Raw genomic sequence first — 25,929 nt, forward strand, 5'->3', positions numbered from 1 at the left:
TTAAAGCCCTGGCTACATATACATACAGAATACATAGTTGAAGAATATCAAAGATGTTTAATGTTTAATTTTTGCGCTACTTTAGTGTCCGATATGATTTAGCAATTACGACGCGGCGCCATCTCATGTCAAGTCTGTTCAGTTTCTGTGGTTCAATGTCACAACGAGAGTTGACGGAAATTCATGCCGTCACCTTTTTTTTCTTTCAGTAATGAGATATTATAGCTAAAAAACTACAACAGAAATGATTTACGTTCATTTTGATTTTACTTTTATCAGTTTTTTAACCTGGCAATATAGTTTCAGTTTTTTAGTTTTTATTTTGTTTCAGTTTACTAAAAATGTTTCACTGCTTATTTTTTTAGGTTTGCACGTTTATTCTCGCTCCTGCGATATTTCTCGCAATCGTAACAGACATTAGGGTTCGATGAGCGCATGCTTACTTACATGTGTCAAAAACAGTTTGAGTCTGTTCTGTATAAGCGTGATACAGAGGTCTGTGTTGACTCAGTGATGTCTTTTTATAGCTGGCTGTGATCACACCGTAAACAGTGTGAGCGGTGTCATCACCAGCCCCAACTGGCCGGATAAATACCCCAGCAAGAAGGCATGCACCTGGGCACTCACCACCACTCCGGGCCACCGCATCAAAATCGTACGTGTCCCTTTGCCTTCCTCTGTGTATAATTTTACTCATCAGTCACTGTATTTATTTGTGTGTGGCTTGTTTGTGTGATAGAATTGCTAAATCTACAGAGGACATCTGTGTTTACTGTGCTGCTGTCAGAAACCAGTCCTAACGATGATGTGTGGCTCCCCCTTCTGTTATCGTCTGCATTTGTTTTTTGTCTCACTCTTATGTAGATACCTTCAAGTAAAGTGTTACCGATTATTTTTAGCGTTCGCTGAAAGAAAATCAGTCACCACCTTATAATATCAAAGCATGTCGAGCGTGCCTCTGTTTTTAAATAATGCAACAAAAATTGTAAAAACCATTGAGCAGATTTTTCCTTCAGTCTTAACGTGCTTTTGTCCTACACCTGGCCTAGAAAACAGGTTGCATGTGCCCACAGCTCCTTCACTGTGCAGGGCATCATTTAGTCAAATATTTACTCTGCTAGTTTACCTGTGTGCTAAGACAATTACAGTGTTTTCAGTGTTCTAGAAATAACACATATCACTGTCTATAGAATGTCCTTTTGAGAAGCACAAAACACCCAATGTTTGCTCTCAATTTGTAAATCACTTATTTAAACTAATCTCAATGAGTTAATGACTCCATGCATGTTTTAAACTACCAATACCAACTTTTGCCTTCTAACAGGCGATTTAGAGACCCTTCGTTTAGACACAACAGGCTCAAGAACTCTTTTATACATCAGTCTATCCTGTTGCTAAACCAAAATCAGCGTGCTGCCAAATAAGACCTGGATCCGAGGATATCATGAGACATGTTTCTTTATCATGGCTGTTGATGTGTTTTCATCTTTGAAAGAAATGAGATTCTGCGTAAATTGATAATAAAGTTGTATCCCATTGTTAATACTCATCATCTTGTTTTGTGGCAGGCCTTCAATGAGCTGGACATGGAGGCCCACCTGGAGTGTGCCTATGACCACATTGAGATTTACGATGGGCGAGATGGGAAAGCTCCGAGTCTGGGTCGCTTCTGTGGCACCAAGAAGCCCCCGCCCATCATGTCTAGTGCCAACAAGCTGTTCGTTCGCTTCTTCTCTGATAACTCTGTGCAGAAAAAAGGCTTTGAGGCTTCCCATACTGCAGGTAAGAGTAGATGCTGTTATACCAGTACTCTTTTTTTCTCTTCCTGCTTGAGAAAACAAAGAATAGGAGCTAAGAGGAATTCCAGTAAAATAACTAAGCCTTCATGTTTTTGGGACATTAAGTTCATTTAAAGTAAATTACTCACATATCAAACATCACAAGGGTATTGGGATGTAATGCGTACAGCATTTAGTTTAAGTCACAATACTCCCCACCCTGTCTGAGAATGATTATGACTCATATCTAACCACAGAGCATGTTAAAGGATCCTTTGTGTCTGTATGACTGTAACACTAAAAATGAGCCACAGACCAACAAGTACAGAATCTGTACTTGTAGCTTATGAACGCTGGCCCCTGGCTACAAAATGTCCAACCGTGTATAGGATCATGCAGCCAAGCCAGTGTTGTTTATGGTTGCAATGGCACTGCGCTAAGCTAAACGCTAAACAGGGAAAGTTGGGGATTTTCAACCCTTCTGAAGCGAGTCATCCAGCGGAGATTTACCGACGGGTAAACACAGACATCCCGGTACTGATGCCGTTCATCTGCATCTACGGCAGTAAAGAAAATCTGCTTTCCTTTAAGTTAACAGCTAACGCTAGCTGTAGCTAGCTAGGTTGGCAGCAAGCTGAACAAGATATTTTTAGGCGACCAAAATGTTCCATTTAACTTTGATGGAGTGAAAACATACAGTGAGAGGGTCAACGTTTAAGATGAAAACACGGACAACAGCCAAAAACAAGTTGAGGTCTATTTTGATGTACACAGTGTTAGCATGGTTAGCATTGCTAAGCCTCTGTCCTGATTGGCAGGTCCTAAAGCGTCCCCTGCTTTATCGTCAATTTTAAAATAAATGGGACCATAGTTTACAACATGAACATCATGCTGTGTTGAAAAAGACTTGAAACTACCGATTGAGACCATGACTCATGAAAATGTTTACTGAGGTAATAAATCAAGTGAGAAATAGGCTCATTTTCTCATACACTTCTATAGAAACAGACTTCTTTTATGAGCCAGTGGAGTCGCCCCCTGCTGGAAATTAGATAGAATGCAGCTTTTTTTTTTTGGAACTGTTTATTTTTAATTTTTTAAGCAACGTAACACTCCCTGACAATGGACCTGAGAAAAAAATGTAAATAATTACATGTAAGTAAATATTGTGAAACATGTTTATACATACTCAGCTATAAAATCAATACAAGTACATAAACCCACAAATCAAATTCAGCAACACAAGTTAGAATTTACCCAAATGTTGGCACTGCAGTGAAGCACTTTCACTTAAAGCGTATGACCTTTTCTGCAAACCCCATAATCTGATCTGTTACAACAACCCGTTGCTTCCCCCTAGACACCCAGATATTGTGCGACACATATCCATCCCTGCATGAAAGGGTCCATTTTCAGTTGCAGATTTGCCATCATTTGTTCCATTATATAGACTCTTTTCAGTCTCTGGGTCCATTGTGTCAGGGTTGGCAGTTTTGGCTCCTTCCAGCTCTACGTTATCATTTTCTTGGCAATCAGAAGTATTCTCAACATGTATTTCTGATCTGTATTGTACATCTCTTCAGGTACCACTCCTAACAAAAACAGCTCTGGCTCAGGAGAGACCTCAAACCCCATAATCTTTTTCATTTCTTTTTTGATAGAATGCAGCTTTGGCTTCACTTTTCAGGCCCGGAAGCGTCGTCCATTATTTTTACAGTCTATGTGTCCAACTCATCTCTTCTATTCACAGAGTGTGGAGGCCGCCTAAAGGCTGAGGTAAAAACCAAGGACCTGTTCTCCCATGCCCAGTTCGGGGACAACAACTACCCCGGAGCATCGGACTGCCAGTGGGTGATTTCGGCGGAGAAAGGCTACGGCGTGGAGCTCATCTTCCAGACCTTTGAGATTGAAGAGGAGGCGGACTGCGGCTATGACTACATGGAGCTCTTCGATGGAGCCGACACCAAGTCTCCACGGCTGGGACGTTACTGTGGCTCAGGGGTGAGAACGTTTTCCTAACAAAAAATACACTTCTCACTGAATGTCTTTGCTTTGCTTGTCGCAGCACTTTTTCTTCTTCAGTTTTACAGTAAAACAGCAGGTGTATTCACACAATTAGCACTTTTGTTGTGTAACCACCTTTGCCAGCATTTTGTAAAAGGATGTTTGTGAACAAGCCCAGGGCTTTTGATTCCAACGTCTCTCTCTTTAAGAGACTTTAAAAGGAGACACTGAGGTGAATAGGGAAAATATTTGAACTAAACCATTAAATTTCCTCCTGTTGTTTACTTACATTAAGACAATCATCTTATGTCTTACACATTTTTCTGAAATGTTATTTTTAAATACGCAAATGGAGCATTATCTTCTTAAATATGTGCTAATGTGCATATATTTTATGGACAGAAATATGAACATTGGATAAAGTTTTTACAGAGGGGGATTTTGGATATTTTATTTTCATCACTTTGGATATTTTATCCATTTTCACCCCCTCTGTAAGAAAGTTTGGTCTATGTGAGTGCTACTGAAGAGGAGATTTCTGGCTCAGAGTCTGAGAACAAAACCTTTAAAGATATGGATTTTAAAATTCTGACATTTTAAAGAGACTGGAGATGTATGGGGTGAATTATTTTGACTAACATATATCACCATGAAACTTCCCCAGTTGATTAAGACGATTATTTTTTGTATTGCAAGGTTTCTGAAATGTTGTTTGAATATGCAATTGAGGCATTATCTAATGCTATTATAATTATAAAATATTATAAAAAAAACTGTGCATTATAAGAAAAGTATGACATTTTCTAACCGATAAAGATGTGAACCTAAGGTTTATTTTTTTAGATGTGGAAGGAAGTCAGATTTGACCTCTGAGGACCGTTAGAGGTTAAACCCAAGATGGCTGCCAGTCTCCCAGGTCTAAAGTTCAGAAGGGTTACATTTTCAGAACCAAAGAACCATTTTCAACTAAACTGGGGATGTCCATTTATTTAGTGATCCTTTTGAGATCGATTTTTATTTATACGTACTTTACCATGACTTTTTAATGACTTTTTATGACTTTTTTCGACATACAATACTAAGACTTTTGTGACTTTTTCAAAAAATCTGAATCAGAAAGGGATTTATTAAAAAAATCACACTTTGGAATTTGCCTTTGTGGTTGGTGCATACATAAACAAACATATCATACTATACTATGACTTTTTCCGACATACTATACTATGAATTTTTTCGACATTTTTTCGACTATACTATACTATACCTTTTGTGACTTTTTTCAACATACTATACTATGAATATTTTCAACATACTATACTATGAATATTTTATGACTTTTTTCAACATACTTGTACTATGAATTTTTTATGACTTTTTTCGATATACTATGACTTTTGTGAATTTTTTTCGTCATACTATACTATACCTTTTGTGAATTTTTTTTCGTCATACTATACTATGACTTTTGTGAATTTTTTCGTCATACTATACTATGACTTTTGTGAATTTTTTCGTCATACTATACTATGATTTTTGTGACTTTTTTCAACATACTATACTATGACTTTTTTCAAAATCAGAATCAGAAAGGGATTTATTGCAAAGTAACACTTAAAAGGAATTTGCCTTTGGGGTTGGGGCATACATAAACAAACAAACATCTTAAACATGAAAATGAAATACTGTATACTATGACTTTTTAATGACTTTTGACATAAATTACTTTTTTATGACTTTTTCGACATACTATACTATGAGTGTTTAGACATACTACTATGACTTTTTTCAACATCAGAATCAAAATCAGAAAGGGATTTATTGCAAAGTAACACAAGGAATTTGCCTTGGTGGTTGGTGCATACATCAACAAACAAACATATTAAACATGAAAATGAAATAAACAACAAATACAGAAACAGTAGGCGTACAGTTCCTGGAGAGACAGCAGAATGCAGCCAATCACCTTCTCATGATACGCTGCACTCTGCACTGGTCCTAAGCAGTGGCAGCAGCGCACCAGATGATGATGGAGCAGAGGATGGACTCGATAATGGCAGTGTAGAAGTGTACCATCATTGTCTTTGGCAGGTTACCTTCCTCAGCCGCTGCAGGAAGTGCATCCTCTGCTATGCTTTTATGATGATGAGGGAGTTCAGATGATGTTCAGCTCCCACTTGAGGTCCTGGAATACTTTACTATTACTTTTTTATTTTTTTCAAAATACTATACTGTGACTTTTTTCCACATACTAGGCCTTTATTATGACTTTTTTTCAACTTACTATACTGTGATTTTTTTTTTTTGACTCTTTTCAACATACTATATAATACTATGAATTTTTTCGACATACTATACTATGAAATCTTTCGACTTTTTTCGCCATACTATACTATGACATTTTTCGACATACTATATTATGAATTTTTTCGAATATCTTCGACATACTATACTATAACTTTTTTAGGACTTTTTCCGACATACTATACTATGATAGTCTTTCTGGGATATGTTATCCCAGGGGACTCCGGAGGCAGTTGCAAGGTACCGAAGGGCCCGAAGGGCTGCAGCCTCTGCCGTGAAAGAGGCAAAGCAGCGGGTGTGGGAGAGGTTCGGAGAAGACATGGAGAAGGACTTTCGGTCGGCACCAAGGTGCTTCTGGAAAACCGTTCGCCACCTCAGGAGGGGGAAGCGGGGAAACATCCAAGCTGTGTACAGTAAGGATGGAACGCTGTTGACCTCAACTGAGGAGGTAATAGGGCGGTGGAAGGAGCACTTTGAGGAACTCCTAAATCCGACTAATACGCCCTCTATGGTAGAGGCAGAGCTGGAGGATGATGGGGGATTGTCGTCAATTTCCCTGGTGGAAGTTGCTGAGGTAGTTAAACAACTCCACAGTGGCAAAGCCCCAGGGATTGATGAGATCCGTCCAGAAATGCTTAAAGCTCTGGGTGTGGAGGGGTTGTCTTGGTTGACACGCCTCTTCAACATTGCGTGGAAGTCGGGGACGGTGCCTAAGGAGTGGCAGACCGGGGTGGTGGTTCCCCTTTTCAAAAAGGGGGACCAGAGGGTGTGTGCCAATTACAGGGGTATTACACTTCTCAGCCTCCCCGGTAAAGTCTACTCCAAGGTGCTGGAAAGGAGGGTTCGGTCGATAGTCGAACCTCAGGTTGAAGAGGAACAATGCGGATTCCGTCCTGGTCGTGGAACAACGGACCAGGTCTTTACTCTTGCAAGGATCCTGGAGGGAGCCTGGGAGTATGCCCAACCGGTCTACATGTGTTTTGTGGATCTGGAGAAGGCGTATGACCGGGTCCCCCGGGAGATACTGTGGGAGGTGCTGCGGGAGTATGGGGTGAGGGGGTCCCTTCTCAGGGCCATCCAATCTCTGTACGACCAAAGCGAGAGCTGTGTCCGGGTTCTCGGCAGTAAGTCGGACTCGTTTCAGGTGAGGGTTGGCCTCCGCCAGGGCTGCGCTTTGTCACCAATCCTGTTTGTAGTATTTATGGACAGGATATCAAGGCGTAGTCGGGGTGGAGAGGGGTTGCAGTTCGGTGAGCTGGGGATCTCATCGCTGCTTTTTGCGGATGATGTGGTCCTGATGGCATCATCGGCCTGTGACCTTCAGCACTCACTGGATCGGTTCGCAGCCGAGTGTGAAGCGGCTGGGATGAGGATCAGCACCTCTAAATCGGAGGCCATGGTTCTCAGCAGGAAACCGATGGAGTGCTTTCTCCAGGTAGGGAATGAGTCCTTACCCCAAGTGAAGGAGTTCAAGTACCTTGGGGTCTTGTTTGCGAGTGAGGGGACAATGGAGCAGGAGATTGGTCGGAGAATCGGCGCAGCGGGTGCGGTATTACATTCAATTTATCGCACCGTTGTGACGAAAAGAGAGCTGAGCCAGAAGGCAAAGCTCTCGATCTACCGGTCAGTTTTCGTTCCTACCCTCACCTATGGTCATGAAAGCTGGGTCATGACCGAAAGAACGAGATCCAGGGTACAAGCGGCCGAAATGGGTTTCCTCAGGAGGGTGGCTGGCGTCTCCCTTAGAGATAGGGTGAGAAGCTCAGTCATCCGTGAGGAGCTCGGAGTAGAGCCGCTGCTCCTTCGCGTCGAAAGGAGCCAGTTGAGGTGGTTCGGGCATCTGGTAAGGATGCCCCCTGGGCGCCTCCCTAGGGAGGTGTTCCAGGCACGTCCAGCTGGGAGGAGGCCTCGGGGAAGACCCAGGACTAGGTGGAGGGATTATATCTCCAACCTGGCCTGGGAACGCCTCGGGATCCCCCAGTCGGAGTTGGTTAATGTGGCTCGGGAAAGGGAAGTTTGGGGTCCCCTGCTGGAGCTGCTACCCCCGCGACCCGTTACCGGATAAGCGGACGAAGATGGATGGATGGATGGACTATACTATGAATTTTTTATAACTTTTTTCGACAAACAAAACTATGAATTTTTTCGACTCTTTTCGACATACTATACTATGATTTTTTTAAGATTATTTTTTGGGCATTTCTAGGCCTCTATTGACAGGACAGCCAAAGAAATGAAAGGTGAGAGAGGGGGAATGACATGCAGCAAAGGGCCGCAGGTCCGAGTCGAACCCAGGCCCGCTGCGTCCAGCAGCAAACCTCTATATATGGGCGCCTGCTCTACCAACTGAGGTCTCCGGGGGCCCTACTGTGACTTTTTTCAACATACTATACTATGAATTTTTTCAACTTTTTTCAACATACTATACTATGAATTTTTTCAACTTTTTTTCAACATACTATACTATGACTTTTTTCAACATACTATACTATGACTTTTTTATGACTTTTTTCGACATACTATAACTTTTTTTGACATACATTACTATGAATTTTTTCATATGGTATGACTTTTTTTGACATACCATATTATGACTTTTTTCACTTAGGCAATATTCAAGTGAAGAAAAATTCTTCCAATAGACAAATTGTAGTAAAATAAACACCTAAATGTGTATTTTGGATGTTTTTTTCCTCTAGTCTAAAAGAAGAAATGTTATTGAGCCCAAAACCTCAAAACTGAAAAAACAAACTCCCCTTTAATCACTTTGGTAAAGTTGACATGTTCCTCTGGGTGTGGGAGTGTTACTGTAGAGGCGGCTGTAGGTTGACACAAGTCGTTGCTCCCCGGGTGTCCATGAGCCTCTCAGATTCTCTGGCATCCGGTTGTAACAGCAAACCAATCAGCCAGTGCTGAGTCTGGAACAATGACGCCAGCAGGGAATAGAAACGCAAGTTTCCTCAGGTCAGAGAACAGCTTGATTTCATTTACACACTTCAGTAATAAGCTCTGGCCTTTTACTCCCGCCTGTTCCTGTAAATGATTTGCTGGAGGGGACATAACACCCCCAGTACCCTGGGGAGCGGCTCCTCAATCAAGTTTTCTATTATAGAACAGGTTAAAAAAAAAAAACTGACACAATTCAATCCAAAGTAGGGTGAAAACTCATTATAGTGTGTGGAGGCTTACTTTTAGCCCAAGGGCTTTTCTCAGTTAAACAGCAGAGAACATTTAGCTGGTTGTACAATAAAATGTGTATGCCGCTTTCTTCTTGTGTTTTAAATCCCTTTCCTAATAAACCAAGGACTCATGGGCTATTGTAGCTATATTAATAATGTCATGAATGACAGCTTTAATCAACAGCTCTGGTCTTTACACTTGGTTGCACAAGCTCTGACATCGCAGCGCTCGTCTTTGTCGTAGCCACAGTGCGGCCGCCGCAGCTCCTGAAACAGCTAATTATTTTTCAGTCTGATGTTCCAAACTAATTAATAGTCACGTGATAACAGTGTTCTGACAAACAGGCAGGTCAGGTGTTGCATATTTTCTGTGCACGCATCATGAAGTTAATCCCTCCTTTTGTTTCATAAAGTGACGGACTTTCTACTCAAGACAGTAGAAATAAATGTGCTCAACAGAATATGGTTTTGTTCAGGGAAGAAATGAGCTTGGTGGAACCGTGCACCTGGAACTAATCATCAGAGTATATTTTATCTTCACTTCAATAGCAGCCAAAGCCTTAATCAGAATAAAGCTGGGACGGGCTGGTCCCGGTCCCCGGACCCTTACATGGCCCCTGGCTGTTACAGAACTAGTCCTCTGCAGTCAGAAGCCATTCGTCACAGTCACTGATTTGACTTCAGTTTCAGTATATGAGAAATCTTTAGTTGAAAAGGGAGACTACAGGCAAAAACATCACTTTTCAATTTAGATTTTTTACGCTATTTTGCTTCCATAATGTATTCTTTTTTTAAAGTGAGTATTTCACATCAGAAATCACTTCAGTAACACTTACAGTACATACACCAAACTTTGCAGTTTCATTACTGTCTATTTTCTGAAGGTTTTTACACAGGCATTTCTTCATATAATCATTCATTGTTGGATAAATGTAACACTTTATACCTGAAAATGAATTGTCTTTTTGTGGCTGTTGACAGTATATATCACTCCAGGATTTCAGGAGTGATAAAAAGAGATTTCCAAAATCCCCTCTGTAAAAACCTTTGGCCCTAACATGTCAACAATTTTGAACCTGGCTTTATCCAATGTATGCAAATTAGTGCATATTCAATAAGATAATGCATTATTTGCATGTCTTAATGTAAGTAATCAACTGGGGAAGCGTAATGGTGATATCTTTAAGTTAAAATATTTTCCCTATTCACCTGCAGTGTCTCCCCTTAACTGAAGTGCAGTCAAAGAAGCAAAAAAATCAAATCTGTTGTTTTGTCCCTCTCTGACAGCCTCCGGAGGAGATCTACTCGGCCGGTGACTCCATTGTGATCAAGTTCCGCTCCGACGACACAATCAACAAGAAAGGATTTCACGTCCGCTACACCAGCACCAAGTTCCAGGACACACTGCACTCACGCAAGTGACCAGCGGGGGCCGGAAGGGGCCGTGCGGGGCAGAGGGGCAAACGAAGGGGCCCCCAGGGGAGGCGCCAGCCTGACGCTCGGAAACCTTCGGCCACCAAGATGAATCAAACACGACAGAACAGCCGCAAGAACGCCAACCGCACCTCAGCTCCTAGGGGCTCTAGCTCCCCCCACAGACTGTGAGGAGTAAAGCCATTCTGCAGTACACCTTGTTTTTACCTTTTTATGGTTAGGATTGGGGTGGGAGGATGAAAACGTCCGCCTTAGGTGGACAGTAGGGGAAAATTTATTGACCCAGATCACTCGATATTTTTTTGTTTCTTCTATTTTTTATTTTTTTTATTTTTTTTAAACGTGCCTCCTTAATGAGTGGCACAAAGGAAAACAGTGGATTCTCAGGACCTGTAGGAAGACAGGCATCAGCTGGACAGATCCCTGCTTTTGTCGGGCCAGCCCTCCACAACCAGGGGTGGGGGGGTGGGGGGGTGGGAAGGGGGAATTAGGAATTAGGAGTATGGGAAGGCCTTTGGCACTCCTCAATAATTGCTCTCCTCTCCTCACACTCTCATCCCTTTTGGTTCCTATCTGTAAGAGGATTAGAAGGACTTGACTTGAGATTTTTTTTGATACTGTATGTCAGTCAATTGCATGTAATTACAAAAAGGAAAGACGGAAAACTGTACAGGGACAACACCAGCATTTGTAATTGGCATTGTCCTGGCAACCAGTGGCAAGATTCTCGTTGTTACCATTAACAAGGAAATTAAGGAAGCAGTTATCTTATTAAAGGACTAATTAATGAGTTGTGGTCCATGTCTTCTGACTGGCTGTTACTGTACCTCCATGTATAAAGTAATGTGTATGATCTTTCAAAGGGAACATGTGCTTTACTCAGCTCGAACCAGTTAGCACTTTACAGTAAATTGTTCCAAAATCATGAGCTTATGAATTTTTGTGAAATGCAATGCCAGTTCACTTATTTTTTAAATGCATTTTATCTCTCTTATTCTTCATTGTTGTTGTTTTTTTTTGTTTGTTTTTGCTCCATTTAGTCCCTCAGGCATACTTGAACATTGTGTGTGCCCTGTAACATGGGGTAATAAAGATATGACTTATGTTTCAGTGTTGATTTACAGTTCGGATGTAAAATAATTTCACTCCAGAGAAAATGCCTTTTCTTGGTACAATGAAGTATTTCTCAAGAACCAAATGAGCCTGGGTATTTATTGTTCTAATAACTACATGTAAAGGTGGAAAGGTACTGTTGAACTTAGCCCTATGATTGCCTTCAAATGTACAGCCGTTGGTCGACTATGTTGAATATACCATGTTGCTCACTCGTTCCTTTTCTCTTTATTTCTCTCTCAACACGATGAGAATAATGTTCTGTGACTTTGCAGCTGTCTGACGCATCTGTTTGATGTCTGAGCCTTTGTGCCCTATATTAACTGATAACTGGGAACCTGGTTTGTGCCATTTCAGTTGAAACATGTCCTGCATCACACTGGCGGAGTTGCTAGTTGAGTGCAATCTAGGACACGTGAGTAGGATGAGTAATACAGAACTTAGGACTTAAATGGCACACTGGTTTGTGTTTGAGAAGAGTTTCTGACACCCAGCAAACACAAAAAAAACAACAAAGCCAAATATAAATACCCATTATTCATCTCTGATTCGCTATTTATAGATGGAGCTTGTCATTTTTAGACTACAGTTGGAAAGCATTTCATTTTCCGCTTTGCTAAATATTCATTCCCTTACATGTAACCTCACTCTCCCTCAATTATTCCATTACCATTCTGTTGTGCTTTTATAATAAAAAACATGAGGAGCAGAGCGGTGTAGTTGCGTAGAAAACTTACTTAGAAAAAGTTGTGACTGAAAATTGGTCCTCACTCTACCCAACAAAAGTGCTGCAAAACACATGCAGACAGATGTAACCAGACTGCACTCTGGGTAAAAGCACTTTAAAAGGACACTTTTCACATTGAACATGAATAAATTATATTCATATTTTCTTAAGATGATATAATTAATTGTAGAAGTAGATAGCTGTTATTGACATTATTTAGCATATTCTGGATTTGTGTAATCGGATGTATTTTACCTACACCTGTGTGTGTGTGTGTGTGTGTGTGTGTGTGTGTGTGTGTGTGTGTATATATGTGTATATATCTATATATATATATCTATATATATATATATATATATATATATATGACTTAACACAAATAGATAAACGAATAGTAAACGAATCATCTTATATATCAGCTGCACACACTTATTTGCAATAAAATGTGATCCCCTAAAAAGTGCCTGTGAAAAATCACTTTCACATTTAAACAAAAATAATTCAATAAATAAACCAGAGTTTCGCCCCCGGCAGTGGAAATGTACTCTAAACACAATTGTCAACACAATATTTTCTTTTTAATAAATGTGGTGCTGCTGTTCCCATCCTGATGAGCAGCAATAAGCCTACAGCTGTATGTAGAACGGTCGTCCTTTTGTTTAATGACCGCCATGAAACATTCATGCACTGCAATTCCATGTCAAATCTGAAGCCATTTTGCATGAATAATTAACGACAGCCAACCGGAGATGGGACGCTGCCTAGGCTACTGTACTGTAGCTCTGCCAGTAACAATGTGACTGTGACTGAAGGCAAACGGTGACAGGTCTTCATCCTGTTCCCGCTCCGCTGCTCTGTTACATAACAATGCAGAAGAAAACCGTGCTGAGCTTTCACAAAAAGAAAAGACCCCGAGGCTTTCTGCACCTGTTTTTATTTGACATTCACGAGTAACACTCACACAAAACAGAAATGTACTGCTCTTGCCGCAAATGAGTCAGTCCCTCTCTGACTCTCCCTAACCATTATTGTGTTATGTGGTTTGACAAATGGCCCTCACCTTGACTGCGGGGCAGACCGGAGCCAGCGTCGATGGGAGTTTGAGTGCCGCTCTCGGTTGTGTGAGAGCAGAGGAGTGAGCAGAGTGAGTGTCTACAAGTGCTGTGGAGGGTTCACCTGAGGAGCTGACAAGTGGTCTCTTTCAGTTGGCGCTGATGGCAAAAAAAAAATAGAGACATAGAAGCAGTTTGAGTTCCAAGATATTAAACTGTAGACTGTTTTAAAAAAAAAAAAAAAAAAAAAAAAAAAAGAAATTGGATGGATGGATGAAGCTTACAGGCCTGAAAAGTGCAGCCAATCCTTAAAGCTGCGTTCTATCTAATTTCCAGCAGGGGGCGACTCCACTGGCTCCAAAAACAAGTCTGTTTCTATAGAAGTCTATGGGAAAATGAGCCTACTTCTCACTTGATTTATTACCTCAGTAAACATTTTCATGAGTCATGGTCTCAATCGCTAGTTTCAAGTCTTCTTCAATAAAGCATGATGTTCATTTTGTAAACTATGGTCCCAATTATTTTAAAACAGACGATAAAGCAGGGGACGCTTTAGGACCTGTCAATCAGGACAGAGGCTTAGCAATGCTAACCATGCTAACACTGTGTACATTAAAATAGACCTCAACGCATTTTTGGGTGTTGTCCATATTTTTATCTTAAACTGTGACCCTCTCACTGTGTGTTTCCACTTCTTCAAAGTTAACTGGAACACTTTGGTCACCTAAAAATATCTTGTTCAGCTTGCTGCCAACCTAGCTAGCTACAGCTAGCGTTAGCTGGTAACTTAAGGGAAAGTTTGTAGATTTTTTCCCTCTTTAGCGTTTGGTTTAGCACTGCCCCATTGCAACCATAAACAACACTGGCTTGGCCGAGTCATCCTCCCCAGCTCCAACGTTGCGTCAAAAATCGCCGCATCCGGTGGCAAAAAAACAAGATGATGGCACCTGTATCGGCAAACTCGAGGCTTCAAAGCGGCAGTCCACAAACCAATGGGTGACGTCACTCCTGCTACGTGCATTATTTTTACAGTCTATGATATAAACACATGAAAGGTCAGAAAAGAGGAGGTACCTCGTGGTAAGTCTTGGTATACACAACTCTTCAGAGCAAGTGTGTGCTGGCAGCGTCAAAAGTTCAGTTCGGAATGTGTGAGAGCAGCATACCGAAACATTTTACATCACACGTTACATTTAACAGAACTGTGCACGGTATAAACTTGACTAGTACAATTTTTAATCCAGCCACATTGGGACATCATAACCTTTGTTACAAATGTGGCTGAAAACACATTCAATGCACAACTAAGAAAACACAAAGAGAAGATCAATCAAAACGTGATGTTTCACAAGATGGCCATGAATCATGTGGACCAGTTTCACTGATGGTTATGGACGTCAGAGCGCACCCGGTCGCTGTTCACAGGTCACAGAACAGTCAGCAGCTCTTCACAACTCAACGAGTTACACAGATGAAAACTGTGACTCAGCCAGTGTTTCCCAACGATTACTCAATCATCTTTCCCCTCTAGGCTGAAATATCCCAATCAAATAAATACCTCAGCTGAATCATCGTATCAACCCACTACTGTGAATCACAAAGATATTTACACTATAGTACGTACAATCCACTGATCAATACGAGTGAAAAATTAGTATTTTGTGAAGACAAACAGCTTCTAATAAAGGAATAGGTTCTGAATAGGGCTGCAACTAACGATTCATTTCATTGTCGATTTAATCTCTCCGTTATTTTCTCGATGAACCGATTAGTTGTTTGGTCTTTAAAATGTCAGAAATGTTTCCCAAAGCCTTCAAATGTCTTGTTTCGTCCACAACTCAAAGATATTCAGTTTACGGTCACAGAGGAGAGAAGAAAAAATAGTCACATTGAAGAAGCTGGAATCCAATAAAATCTGAGATTTAGTTTTTTCATAAAAAATGACAAAGCGTTTAATTATCAAAATAGTTGGCGATTAATTTAATAGTTGACAACTAATCGATTAAGCTTCGCAGCTCTACTTCTGACATCTTTGCTCTAGTTCTGACATCTTTGTGCTGTAAATAACTGGATCATTTGCTGATCTTGAAATTCCTCTCAAATGTGGAGGAGAGTGGAGTGCTGACAGTTTTGCATACACAGGAACTCCCCTGCCTGACATCAGTGTGAGTTGGGGTACAGTTGTGTGTTTGACGTGCTGATTTATTGCCAGGCCAACGCTCCCAGCCGACCTCCCGCCCAGCACAGAGCCGCTCCCAAGGCTGCCGCGGCCGCCACGGCCAGGCTGGCCTTCAGCACAGCGCTGGGGGGTCTGCTGAAGCGGGCGGGGGCCATGCACGCCAACATGGCCACAGTCACGGTCAGCGTGAACACAATGGAGACGGCCGTGTTAATGGCCACTATTTGTCCAAACTTGGCGAAAGGCACAATGACACAGAAGAAAAGAGGGACTGTGGAGATCACCGTGGTGACGGCGCTGGACACTATGGCAACGCCCACATGGTTCACTGCCTCCAGGGTCCGTCTCTGCCTCTCGGCCCGAGGCTCCTGCAAACAAAACACAGATTAACACTGTAGGAGCAGAGGCTCTTTTTTTCATTTATTAGGGCTGCTACTAACGATCATTTTCATTGCCGATTAATCTGTTGATTATTTTTTCGATTAATCAATTAGTAGTTTGGTCTATAAATGACAGAAAATGGTGAAAAATGTGGATCAGCGTTTCCCAAAAAGCCCAAGATGACGTCCTCAAATGTCTTGTTTTGTCCCCAACTCAAAGATATTCAGATTACTGTCACAGAGGAGAGAAGAAACTAGAACATATTCACATTTAACAAGCTGACATCAGAAAATGATTTACTCTTATTTGTAAAAAATGACTCAAAGCGATTAATCATTTTTCAAAATAGCTGGCGATTCATTCAATAGTTGACGACTAATCGATTAATCTGTGCAGCTCTACTTTTTATTCTTCAGGGTGCTTCTTGCCTTAATAAAATCCAAAAATCTTAGTCATTAGCTTGTTTTAGCATGTGTGCAAACAGAATACAAGCTGTGGGAGTTTTTCCAATGGCTCATAATTGTTAACCCTTGTGTTGTCTTCCCGTCCACCATGAATGTGTTGTCCTTCTGGGTCAAAATTGAAAGAATTGAAAATGTTTTTCACACTTCACACACATGTTTTTGTCATGTCACTTTTCTCTTTTAAATTCATGGTCATTAAACCTAATTTAAATGACATTATACCTAATTTTTGAGTTAAAAAAAAGCAGAAATTATGCATTTCTTTGACTAATAGTTAAGATCAGAGGATGTTGAGTGAATCACAGGCGTCAAACTTTATATCAGACTTTATTCTTGACACTGTTTTGAAACCATTTAAAAATTGTTTTCAAATGCTATAAAATTGAATAAAACACCCCAAATTCTATGAGAGTAATCATTAATTGTACCTGCGAGGATTGTTATATGGGTTCCATACAATGTACATCATGCATCCATGTCATTTTCGGGCAATTTGGTTGTAAGAAACCCATATTTCTGATATTAAAAACTTTGAAAACGGGTCTAATTTGACCCGAGGACAACACAAGGGTTAAAACAAATTCACACTCCCATACCAAGTTAGGAGCAGGTGTAGAGGGTGCGGTCTCCCCAGCCAGCAGGTATCCCTCCACCAGGTGCAGACAGTAATCCACAGAAGATCCCACAAGTATAGACAGAGAAATGGCCTCCACTGCTCCCATCTCCCAGCCCAGCCAATACATGACCGCCACCACCAGGCAGATCACGCCTGTAGAAGAACGAAAACTCACAATTCAATCAATGAATTTCATTTGTCACATGAAATCGTACGAGGTACAATTCCAGTGAAATGTAATCCCATCAGCTCCTTCAACTTGTTCATGATTCATCATAAAGCAGAATGTGGCCGTCAGATCGGCACGCAGAAAAACAGAACATCACAACACATTTTGTCTCGCATTGCCAGCTCTATCTCCACAGCGCTGTGGAATAAGGTCTGGCTACACCACAGATGCATTCTGGGATAAGAGAATTCTGGGTTGTTTACATTTCTTAAACCAATCACAATTGTCTTGGGAGGCGCTAAGCCCCGGACGCAGCGACGGTGGCTCTGCAAAATAGTCTCGGGAAGGAACTTGTTTTGGTTGAACATTTGCACCCCGCAAAAGAAAACTCCACATACAATATTAAATGAAGTTAACTGTTGACACAATACAGTAACGTGAGATATTTAAATTAACTGATACATGGTTAAACCTCATTGGCTCTTACCAGTGTATCTCCGTGTGTACTTCGTCCACAGCAATCCCACCAATCAGTCCCAAAACGTCCCAGTTAGAGAGGAAATGACCTAAACATATTCTTAGTAAATCTTTACAATCATTCCCTGAAAGAACCAAGCAGGCCTGACTTGTTGCACGATCCAAATTTCCTTCAAAATTTGACATTTTCAGGGTGTAGCTCGCTAGCTCAAAGGTTGTTGTTGTTTCCCGTAGCGAAGGGATTTTGAGAACGGACAGAGAACGGACGTCCAGTCAGGTTTATCCTGGAAATGTACTTCTGTTGATCCAGACTACCACACATTACACACATGATCCCAACCCAGGCTTGAATATTCCATTTTAAAATCCATTTCTGAGTAACTACTCTCTTACCTAGAATGGTTATGAGTACTGGGAGCAGCAGCATAGGATGTGCAGTAAACACGGACACAGCTGCCACGCAGATGGCCAGAGACAGCAGCAGGCTCCAGAGGGCACTCTCCACACCTACAAACACACCACAGAGCTCAATACTGACTCCAAATCGCATACTTTTTACTTTTAGTACATATTGCAGCTGCTCTTCAAAGAATGTACTGTTGCACGCCGTATGCATATGATTTGCACATACTACGTCTTCATTAATAATTACTAATTCTAAGGATTATGGGTCAGAATAGCCAGAAAAGCATGCTGTCTTACATACTGCAAAATCTGACAGTTAGTAAAGTCTGGCTCTCATTTCCCCTCAGTCTCCCTGACTGGACCGGCAAATCAATGGAGAAGAGTTCTATTTCTGAAGAAATACTTAACTTAAACTTAAAAATAGAAACATCAGACAATTTGTGGCTCTCTCTAGGTGGCCGGATTGAAAATAAGTCATCCTCAACATGTGTTTAAAGAAAGTTGGAGAACAATTTGATTCAAAACAGGATGTATGCTCTACAGGATGTTGGTTTTTTTCCCTTCCTACTATCAGTTTTTTTCCAAATGATGTACAGATTTTTAGGCATTCTATTATCTCAGTTGGCCTTAAAATAACAAATAGCTGCTGCTCTGTCCCTGATCCTGGTATTTTTGGCATACTGCCTTTGACATAATATGTACTGGGACATACTTCATCTTTTTCTGGAACACAATATAGTATGTTAGTATGAGTATTACTGCAAGGTTTATCACATTAATCCCTCTTCAGTTTGCAGAAAACATCTCTTTGACACGCAGGTCCACTTCACGCTCACCTATGATTTCCATGAAGATCTGCTTCCAGTGCTCGCAGGTCTGGAAACCCCGTTGCAGAGCGGAGGACTGCGGGAGGGAGGCCAGCTGCTCCTGGATGAAATTCTCCCACTGAAGGAAGTCGGAGTAGGTCTGAAAGGAGGATTTGCCCTTGTATGTGGTCTGGGGAGAGAAGAGAGGTAGAGCGTAAGGCATAGTGAACTGGAAACATGGCGCTCTGTGATGCGCGAAGATGAAGGGACTTACGGACTCAAAGGCCATGGACAGCCAGCAGACCTTGCCTCCGTGTATTCCCACCGCTCCGTGGGAGAGCTGCCCTGGCAGCAGGTTGGGCTCGGGGAGAGAGTGGCACTCCGGATGGAGCAGAGGCACAATAGAAGACAGTTTGTTACCTGAAGAATGGAAGAGATTGGAGAGCTTCTTGGATTTTACAGTATATTAGTGACAAAAAGGCGGTGGTCTTTGGTAGGGGGCATGAACAAATCCAATAGACATCAAGGTAGAAGCCAAGGCACTCGTCTTTTACAAAATATATATATAAAATGCCTTTAATGCATAATAAGATATAAACCTTATTATCTTATTCTATTCAGAATGTGCCAGATGCATTTTATATATATTTTTCGTAAAAGACGAGTGCCTTGGCTTCTTCTTTGATGTCTATACAGTTTACCTCCAGAGAACAGAAGAAAGGACAGTACCTTTTACACACTCTCATTCTCTATTAATAATAATATAATAATCATAATAGACTTTATCTATATAGCCCCTTCCATGCAGGAAGTGTAGCTCAAAGTGCTTTACAACAAAGTGGAGAGACCGCAAAACAAACAAGATCCATTAAGAAAATAAAAGCAGTTACAAAATATTCAAATGACCAACAAATAGCAGAGGCTGCAAATATCTGACAAGAACAATATAATATGTAAATAAATATGTAATTTAAAACAACACAAGGGAAAACAAATAATGTAAACTATGCTAATAAAGCAAACAAATGACAATTATTTAAAAGCAGTGCTGAATAAATACGTTTTGAATAAAAAAATGCCCACGGAGCTTGCATCTCTGATAGCTTTGGGTAGCGAATTTCACAGTTTTGGCGCATAGTTAAAAAAGTTTTTTTTACCCAGTTGTTAAGCACTTTATATAACAGTTTTGTGCTATAAAGTTTCTAAAAAATAAAGTTTTAGGGCCGCAACTACTGATTATTTTCAATATCTTATCAGTCCTCCATTGATTGATGTATTATTTGTTTTATAAAATGTCAGAAAATAGTGAAAAATGTCTATTACAATTTCCCAAACCACAAGTTTCACAATCTTCAGTGTTTGGATTTTTATGATGATTTCGTCCAATCAACAATCCAAAACCCCAAAATATCCAATTTGCTATTAAAGAGGAAAAAGGAAAACCAGCAGATATTCCCATTTAAGAAGTTGGAAGTTGCTTTAACGATCAACTCGATCGATTGATCGATAATGTTTATATTATTGTTTCACGATGTTTAACGGTAAAATAAAAGATTTCCATCTGAACTGTGTTGGGGGTGTTACCTGAAGGCAAACACTGCGCTCCTCCTGGCTTCACAAGTTGTGTGTTTGCACTAATAGCTTTGCAGATTTTGCAAAGATGCCCCATTTCCTGGAAAACATCAAAGTCTGGGTCCAATATAATGCTGCCCTTTGGAGAGAATTAAACACAACGTCAGCCACGTGATGATAACATCATTCAAACGTCTAGCTCTGCTTTATTTCCGTTGATGATTAAGATACACTGACACAGGTGTGACCCTCACCATATCTCCGATGACGTGGTTGTCCCTGTTTCCGGTTCGGTTGACTCCCAAGATGCCAAAGACGACAAAAACCATCGCCCCGGTGTCCACCAGAGGACGCACCGCCGGCTGGCCACACGCCCCGCCACCGCATGGGTTGAAGCCAAACGTTTTGGATGCTTTCGTTTTGGCAGCAGAAGAGGGATCTTTGAAAAAAAGAACCAGAGGAAAATCTCTCAGCAGGCCTTTTTATATACAGTGTCAAAATATGCGTATAACTCTGTGGTGTGGAAAAATCCTCCAGAGGTGTTTTAGACGGTGCCACTTTGAGAAGCTAGTATATTTCAAAGAAGTGTTATGTTGCTGCATTTTCTCTATTTTGCAGAGAGTGAGAATGAATGACATAAAAACAAAATGTGTGACACATCAGGGCCGGCCCGTGGCATAGGCAGTATAGGCAAATGCTGGGGGCGGGGGGGGAGTTAAAGGTGCTCTAAGCGATGTTGGGTGACTTCTTGTTGACGTTCGAAGTACTGTCAAACAAGCTCGCCCCTCTCTCCTCCTCGTCACCTTCCCTCCCCCTCCCTTCCCACTAATACATCCATGGCACTAACCCCACAACCCCCACCCCCAAATCCTTCTTGTCGGTTATTGGCTGGAACGCTGTTTGTTATGTTTGGTGGTGCAGGTTGGCCAGTTTGTTTTTGTTGCTGTTTGTGGAGCCTGGGCTGTCTACAGAGACCGCGTTTTTTTACAGTGTGTTCAGGGGACAGGCAGCTAACAGACAGTGAGGAGATGTTTTTTTACAGTGTGTTCAGGGGACAGGCAGCTAGTGGATAGTGAGGAGATGTTTTTTTACAGTGTGTTCAGGGGACAGGCAGCTAACAGACAGTGAGGAGATGTTTTTTTACAGTGTGTTCAGGGGACAGGCAGCTAACAGACAGTGAGGAGATGTTTTTTACAGTGTGTTCAGGGGACAGGCAGCTAACAGACAGTGAGGAGATGTTTTTTTTACAGTGTGTTCAGGGGACAGGCAGCTAGTGGATAGTGAGGAGATGTTTTTTACAGTGTGTTCAGGAGACAGGCAGCTAACAGATAGTAAGGAGATGTTTGCTGTATGTGACAAAAAACGTTGTAGCCTAAAAAACGCGTCACATCGCTTAGAGCACCTTTAAAGATAACAAGAAAAAACGCCAAAAATGTTGTTAGAAAAAAAGAAACCAAAAAATCAAAAAAAAAGGCCAAAAACGCCCCCCAAAAAAAAGCAGAAAAACAAAAATAGTTTTCATGATGGGCTAACAACCTGTCTTTATGTTAATGACGATGCTTGCTCACCACTGGGAAGAGGGGTATAAAAGGTTCCCTGCGTGGGTCCATCCGGCCCAGAACTGATGCCGCAGCCAGGCGGGTCAACACACACGCGGCTGGGATGAGGTCTCAGGCGGCGCTGGGCGAAGCGAAGTCTCCTGAAAAGGTTGAAGCAGAGCTGAAATGACCGATTGTCCACTAAAACGACATGACAGAAATTACTTATCCTTTGATTCTTTTCATCCGTATTTTCACCTGCTGTGCTGCTGCAGAGACGACGCTACATAAAAGGAAAACTCTGGCGCCCAGCCATGGCGGGGTTCACACAAGGTGAATGTGATCATCCAGCTGGGGTACGGGTGGTACACATGGGAAACACACACGGTCATTCTGCTGGTGTAATTGCTGCGGGGCTGATTATAAGCCTATTCAGATAAAACAAGATTAGTTATAAGCCGCTTTAGTGGCACATATGGCAGTTGGGGGGAGACATAACGTTACAGCTAATTATATTGCTGTTATTACTTGTTTTTTTGTTCTCTAACCTGAAATGACGACACCTCTTCGTGCTCTGTGCTGCACAGTTTCCACGGGGACGGAGCGCTGGCATTGAGGGAGAAACGGTAAAGGGTTGTAGAGGCTCCGAGGTCCAACTTTGATATGTACACTGTCAGTAAAGACTCTGAAAAAATCAGCACAAAGTACAATATTTAAATAAATTTAAAAAGTGGGGAAGGTATTAAATGAGAGAGAACGTGATTTGTATGTGCTGAATGTTTTACCTGTTTGGTTGGTGCTTGAATTTTGTTTTACAGCGCTCCGTGGAGCAGATGAAGTCGTTTTGCTCGAGCTCTGCTGATGAGTGGAGAACTTAAATGCTGATGAGGAAGTGTGTGTGTACAAGGGATGGGGCTTTTCCATGAACACACCTGCAGCAGAACACAACACGCAATTTAGATATATGTTTTGGATCTGTGAAGTTAACTGGTGAGTGTCAGTGTGCTCACATTAGGGATGTAACGGTATGAAAATCTAACCTCACGGTTATAGTGACCAAAATGATCACGGTTTTCGGTATTATCGCAGTATTTTCAAAAGTGTGTTCAATATGTTCAGAAAGCACTGATAGGCCTACACAAGCTGAAATAGTTTAAAAAAGTGTCACAGTGTTTATTATATTACAAAAATATAAGAAAAACCTTATCAAAAGTGCAACTTTTAACATCAAAGGAGCAAGAGTTCAGCACGTATTGCTGCCTTTAGCAGCAACTTTTGCAGCAAGTTCTGCAGACAGGATAACTATCTTCAATCAACTGTCCTTCGGGCATTCTTATAATAACCAAAATATGCCCATGCTTCAGACTTAGTCCTCTTAGAGGGCTGATAAATGTCCTGAGCGCTGTCATCTCCCAACCTGACTCCGCCAGACGGATTGCTTCGCATTTGCTCGGCGTATACATCTGGGAACTTTCCATTGGAGAACTTTTGGGAAGGGGCGAAAATACTGGTTAGCTGATTGGATAAACCATCTGTCTATCACCACCTATGTTGGTGATAGACGGGCTAAATCAACCAATCAGATCAACGATATATCAAACTCTTGCCGAAACCAGTCAGGAGAAGAGCAAAAACATCTTTTCCTCCGAGAAAAGCCTCCAGTGCCGTTTTTTTGCTCTTCTTTCGATGAAGGAATACTTTATAATTCGGATAAAACTTGCGCGATAGCTACGCTCATCTCAGCCGTGTGAACAGTCGCTTCTCATTGCGTCACACCTAAACCCGCCTCAAAACCAACGCTGATTGGTCGGTCGTTTGGCGAACGGCTCCAAATTTTCCCTGTCTCAAGATGCCAGACTGATCTGCGAGTGGAAAACTGGAGCTCGCGAGATCAGGACGCTCTCACGAGATTAGTCATCTCCTCTTTCCGCCATGATTCCAACTTCAAGAAACGCACGTTGTAGGCTACGCAGTGCGCCCGCGCACCAACTTCAGGAGACTCGGATGAAACTGGGAAGGATTAAACACACGGTTTCAACACCACCGTGACAATAATGATATTTTAAATGAAAAGGGTAATTGTCATCGTCAACATTTTTATCGTGGTTTACCGTTACACCGGTAATCTTTACATCCCTAGTTCACATGCAGTTTGAAAACCTGATAGTATTCAGTCTCACCTGAACACATGGGGCAGGAGATGCCTTGACCGCTGAGGTTGCTCCTCAGAGCCAGCAGCGTTTGAAGGTTTGTGTCCCGGCGGAAAAGAAGGGGGGCGTGAGTGGCCGGCCTCAGGAGACAGCAGCAGCCGGCAGATAAGACCAGAACCAGGAGGAAGACGCCTGCGCCGACAGGAAGAAAGTGATGAATGATGGCAGAGAGGAGGGTCTGATGGAGCAGAGAGAGCAGCTGAGAGACACATGGAGGAGCAAGGATCAATTACAGTCACTCCTTAGAAGAGGGAAGATAAATACTTCATGAAAGGCACTTGCTCTTCCTCTGACCGACTAAATCCTCTTAGGTCACACAGAGATGAGCTGGAGGTTACTCTCACGTCGAAATCATAGATCAAGATCTTGTCTGATAATATCTGTGAGAATCAAACTATAGAAATGACAAAGTTTCTTCAGTATAAATTGCCGTGTCAAACTGTGTGAGCTCGTGGCTGGGTTGGCTGAGTTGGTAGAGCAGGCGCACATATACACAGAGGTTTATGCCTCGACGCAGAGGTCCAGGGTTCGAGTCCGACCTGTGACGATTTCCTGCATGTCTTCCCCCTTTCTTACCTGTCCATTAGAAAGGCGGAAATGGCCAAAAAAATAGTCTTAAAAAAACTGTGTGAGTGCAGTCACACTATATTTGAAGGGGTGTGCATAAGACGGACATGACACCAGTCATGAACACGAAGGAGTCTTTATGAATGTTTATAATAATAATAATTGCAAAAGTTGGGATTTTTTTGTAGATGATTGCTGGCCTTTAGTAAATGTGTTACGAGCCCAGGTTAGCTTAGCGTTTGTAACACCGCTCATGAACATGAAGGAGTCTTTATAAATGTTCATGACTGTTGTCATTATGGGTCATTCGGTAATTTATAATACGCAACGCTAAGTTGCCATTGTTTGAGATGTTTGTGTTATGACAACTTGACATCAGGCAAGACAGCATAGTCATAAATATGTGATAGCAGACTTAACTTAAAGAAACTATTGAGCTTGATGTGTTAACTTTACATTAAACTGTCATAAGTGGTTGGTTTTGACATTGGCTGTCATGAGACCATTATAATTGTGTCATGAATAATTCCCTTGAGTGAAAGAAGTTGGACTTGTCATAAAGATGTCATAAAGTTTGATTTCACTATCAAATGCTTCTGTAACAGTGTCCTGAATATAGGGGCCGCAACTAACGATTATTTTCATTGTCGATTTAGCAATTAGTTGTTATAAAATAGTTGTTATAAAATGGTGAAAAATGTGGATCAATTTTTCCCAAAGCCGAAGATGACGTCTTCAAATGTCTTGTTTCGTCCACAACTCAAAGATATTCAGTTTACTGTCACAGAGGAGAGAAGAAACTAGAAGATATTCATATTTAACAAGCTGGAACCAGAGAAGATTAAAAAAATACGACTCAAACCGATTAATCTGCAATTCATTTAATAGTTGACAGCTCTACATGAATAATTCCCTTGACCTCAAGTAAAGTGGAACTTGTATTTAAGATGTCATAAC

General features: G+C 41.5%; 2 protein-coding genes and 1 long non-coding RNA gene across 5 annotated transcripts in view; 2 read left to right on the forward strand and 1 right to left on the reverse strand.

The window, feature by feature from the left end:
* bmp1a (bone morphogenetic protein 1a) overlaps nucleotides 1-12,025 on the forward strand; it is a 68,771-nt gene extending 56,746 nt beyond the window's left edge. For both annotated transcript variants that reach the window (XM_035998906.1, XM_031305054.2), the window contains exons 17-20: nucleotides 528-655; nucleotides 1,569-1,782; nucleotides 3,529-3,779; nucleotides 10,550-12,025. In XM_035998906.1, coding sequence (XP_035854799.1) covers nucleotides 528-655; nucleotides 1,569-1,782; nucleotides 3,529-3,779; nucleotides 10,550-10,684 — 728 coding nt within the window. In that variant the 3' untranslated portion in view covers nucleotides 10,685-12,025. The remainder of the gene's footprint in view (nucleotides 1-527; nucleotides 656-1,568; nucleotides 1,783-3,528; nucleotides 3,780-10,549) is intronic.
* Nucleotides 12,026-14,245: 2,220 nt separating this feature from the next.
* disp3 (dispatched RND transporter family member 3) overlaps nucleotides 14,246-25,929 on the reverse strand; it is a 28,895-nt gene continuing 17,211 nt past the window's right edge. For both annotated transcript variants that reach the window (XM_031305037.2, XM_035998905.1), the window contains 12 exons: nucleotides 24,376-24,537; nucleotides 22,981-23,127; nucleotides 22,744-22,880; nucleotides 22,454-22,623; nucleotides 22,226-22,356; nucleotides 20,912-21,096; nucleotides 20,670-20,796; nucleotides 19,360-19,505; nucleotides 19,116-19,275; nucleotides 18,268-18,381; nucleotides 17,209-17,381; nucleotides 14,246-16,135 (listed from right to left, as the gene is read on the reverse strand). In XM_031305037.2, coding sequence (XP_031160897.1) covers nucleotides 15,791-16,135; nucleotides 17,209-17,381; nucleotides 18,268-18,381; nucleotides 19,116-19,275; nucleotides 19,360-19,505; nucleotides 20,670-20,796; nucleotides 20,912-21,096; nucleotides 22,226-22,356; nucleotides 22,454-22,623; nucleotides 22,744-22,880; nucleotides 22,981-23,127; nucleotides 24,376-24,537 — 1,997 coding nt within the window. In that variant the 3' untranslated portion in view covers nucleotides 14,246-15,790. The remainder of the gene's footprint in view (nucleotides 16,136-17,208; nucleotides 17,382-18,267; nucleotides 18,382-19,115; nucleotides 19,276-19,359; nucleotides 19,506-20,669; nucleotides 20,797-20,911; nucleotides 21,097-22,225; nucleotides 22,357-22,453; nucleotides 22,624-22,743; nucleotides 22,881-22,980; nucleotides 23,128-24,375; nucleotides 24,538-25,929) is intronic.
* Nucleotides 16,889-17,135, forward strand: LOC118494600. Its single transcript, XR_004896701.1, has 2 exons — nucleotides 16,889-16,919; nucleotides 17,025-17,135. It is a non-coding gene; the product is annotated as an uncharacterized LOC118494600 (long non-coding RNA).

This window comes from Sander lucioperca, chromosome 2 (assembly GCF_008315115.2).
Source record: "Sander lucioperca isolate FBNREF2018 chromosome 2, SLUC_FBN_1.2, whole genome shotgun sequence".
NCBI classification, from domain to species: Eukaryota; Metazoa; Chordata; class Actinopteri; order Perciformes; family Percidae; genus Sander; species Sander lucioperca.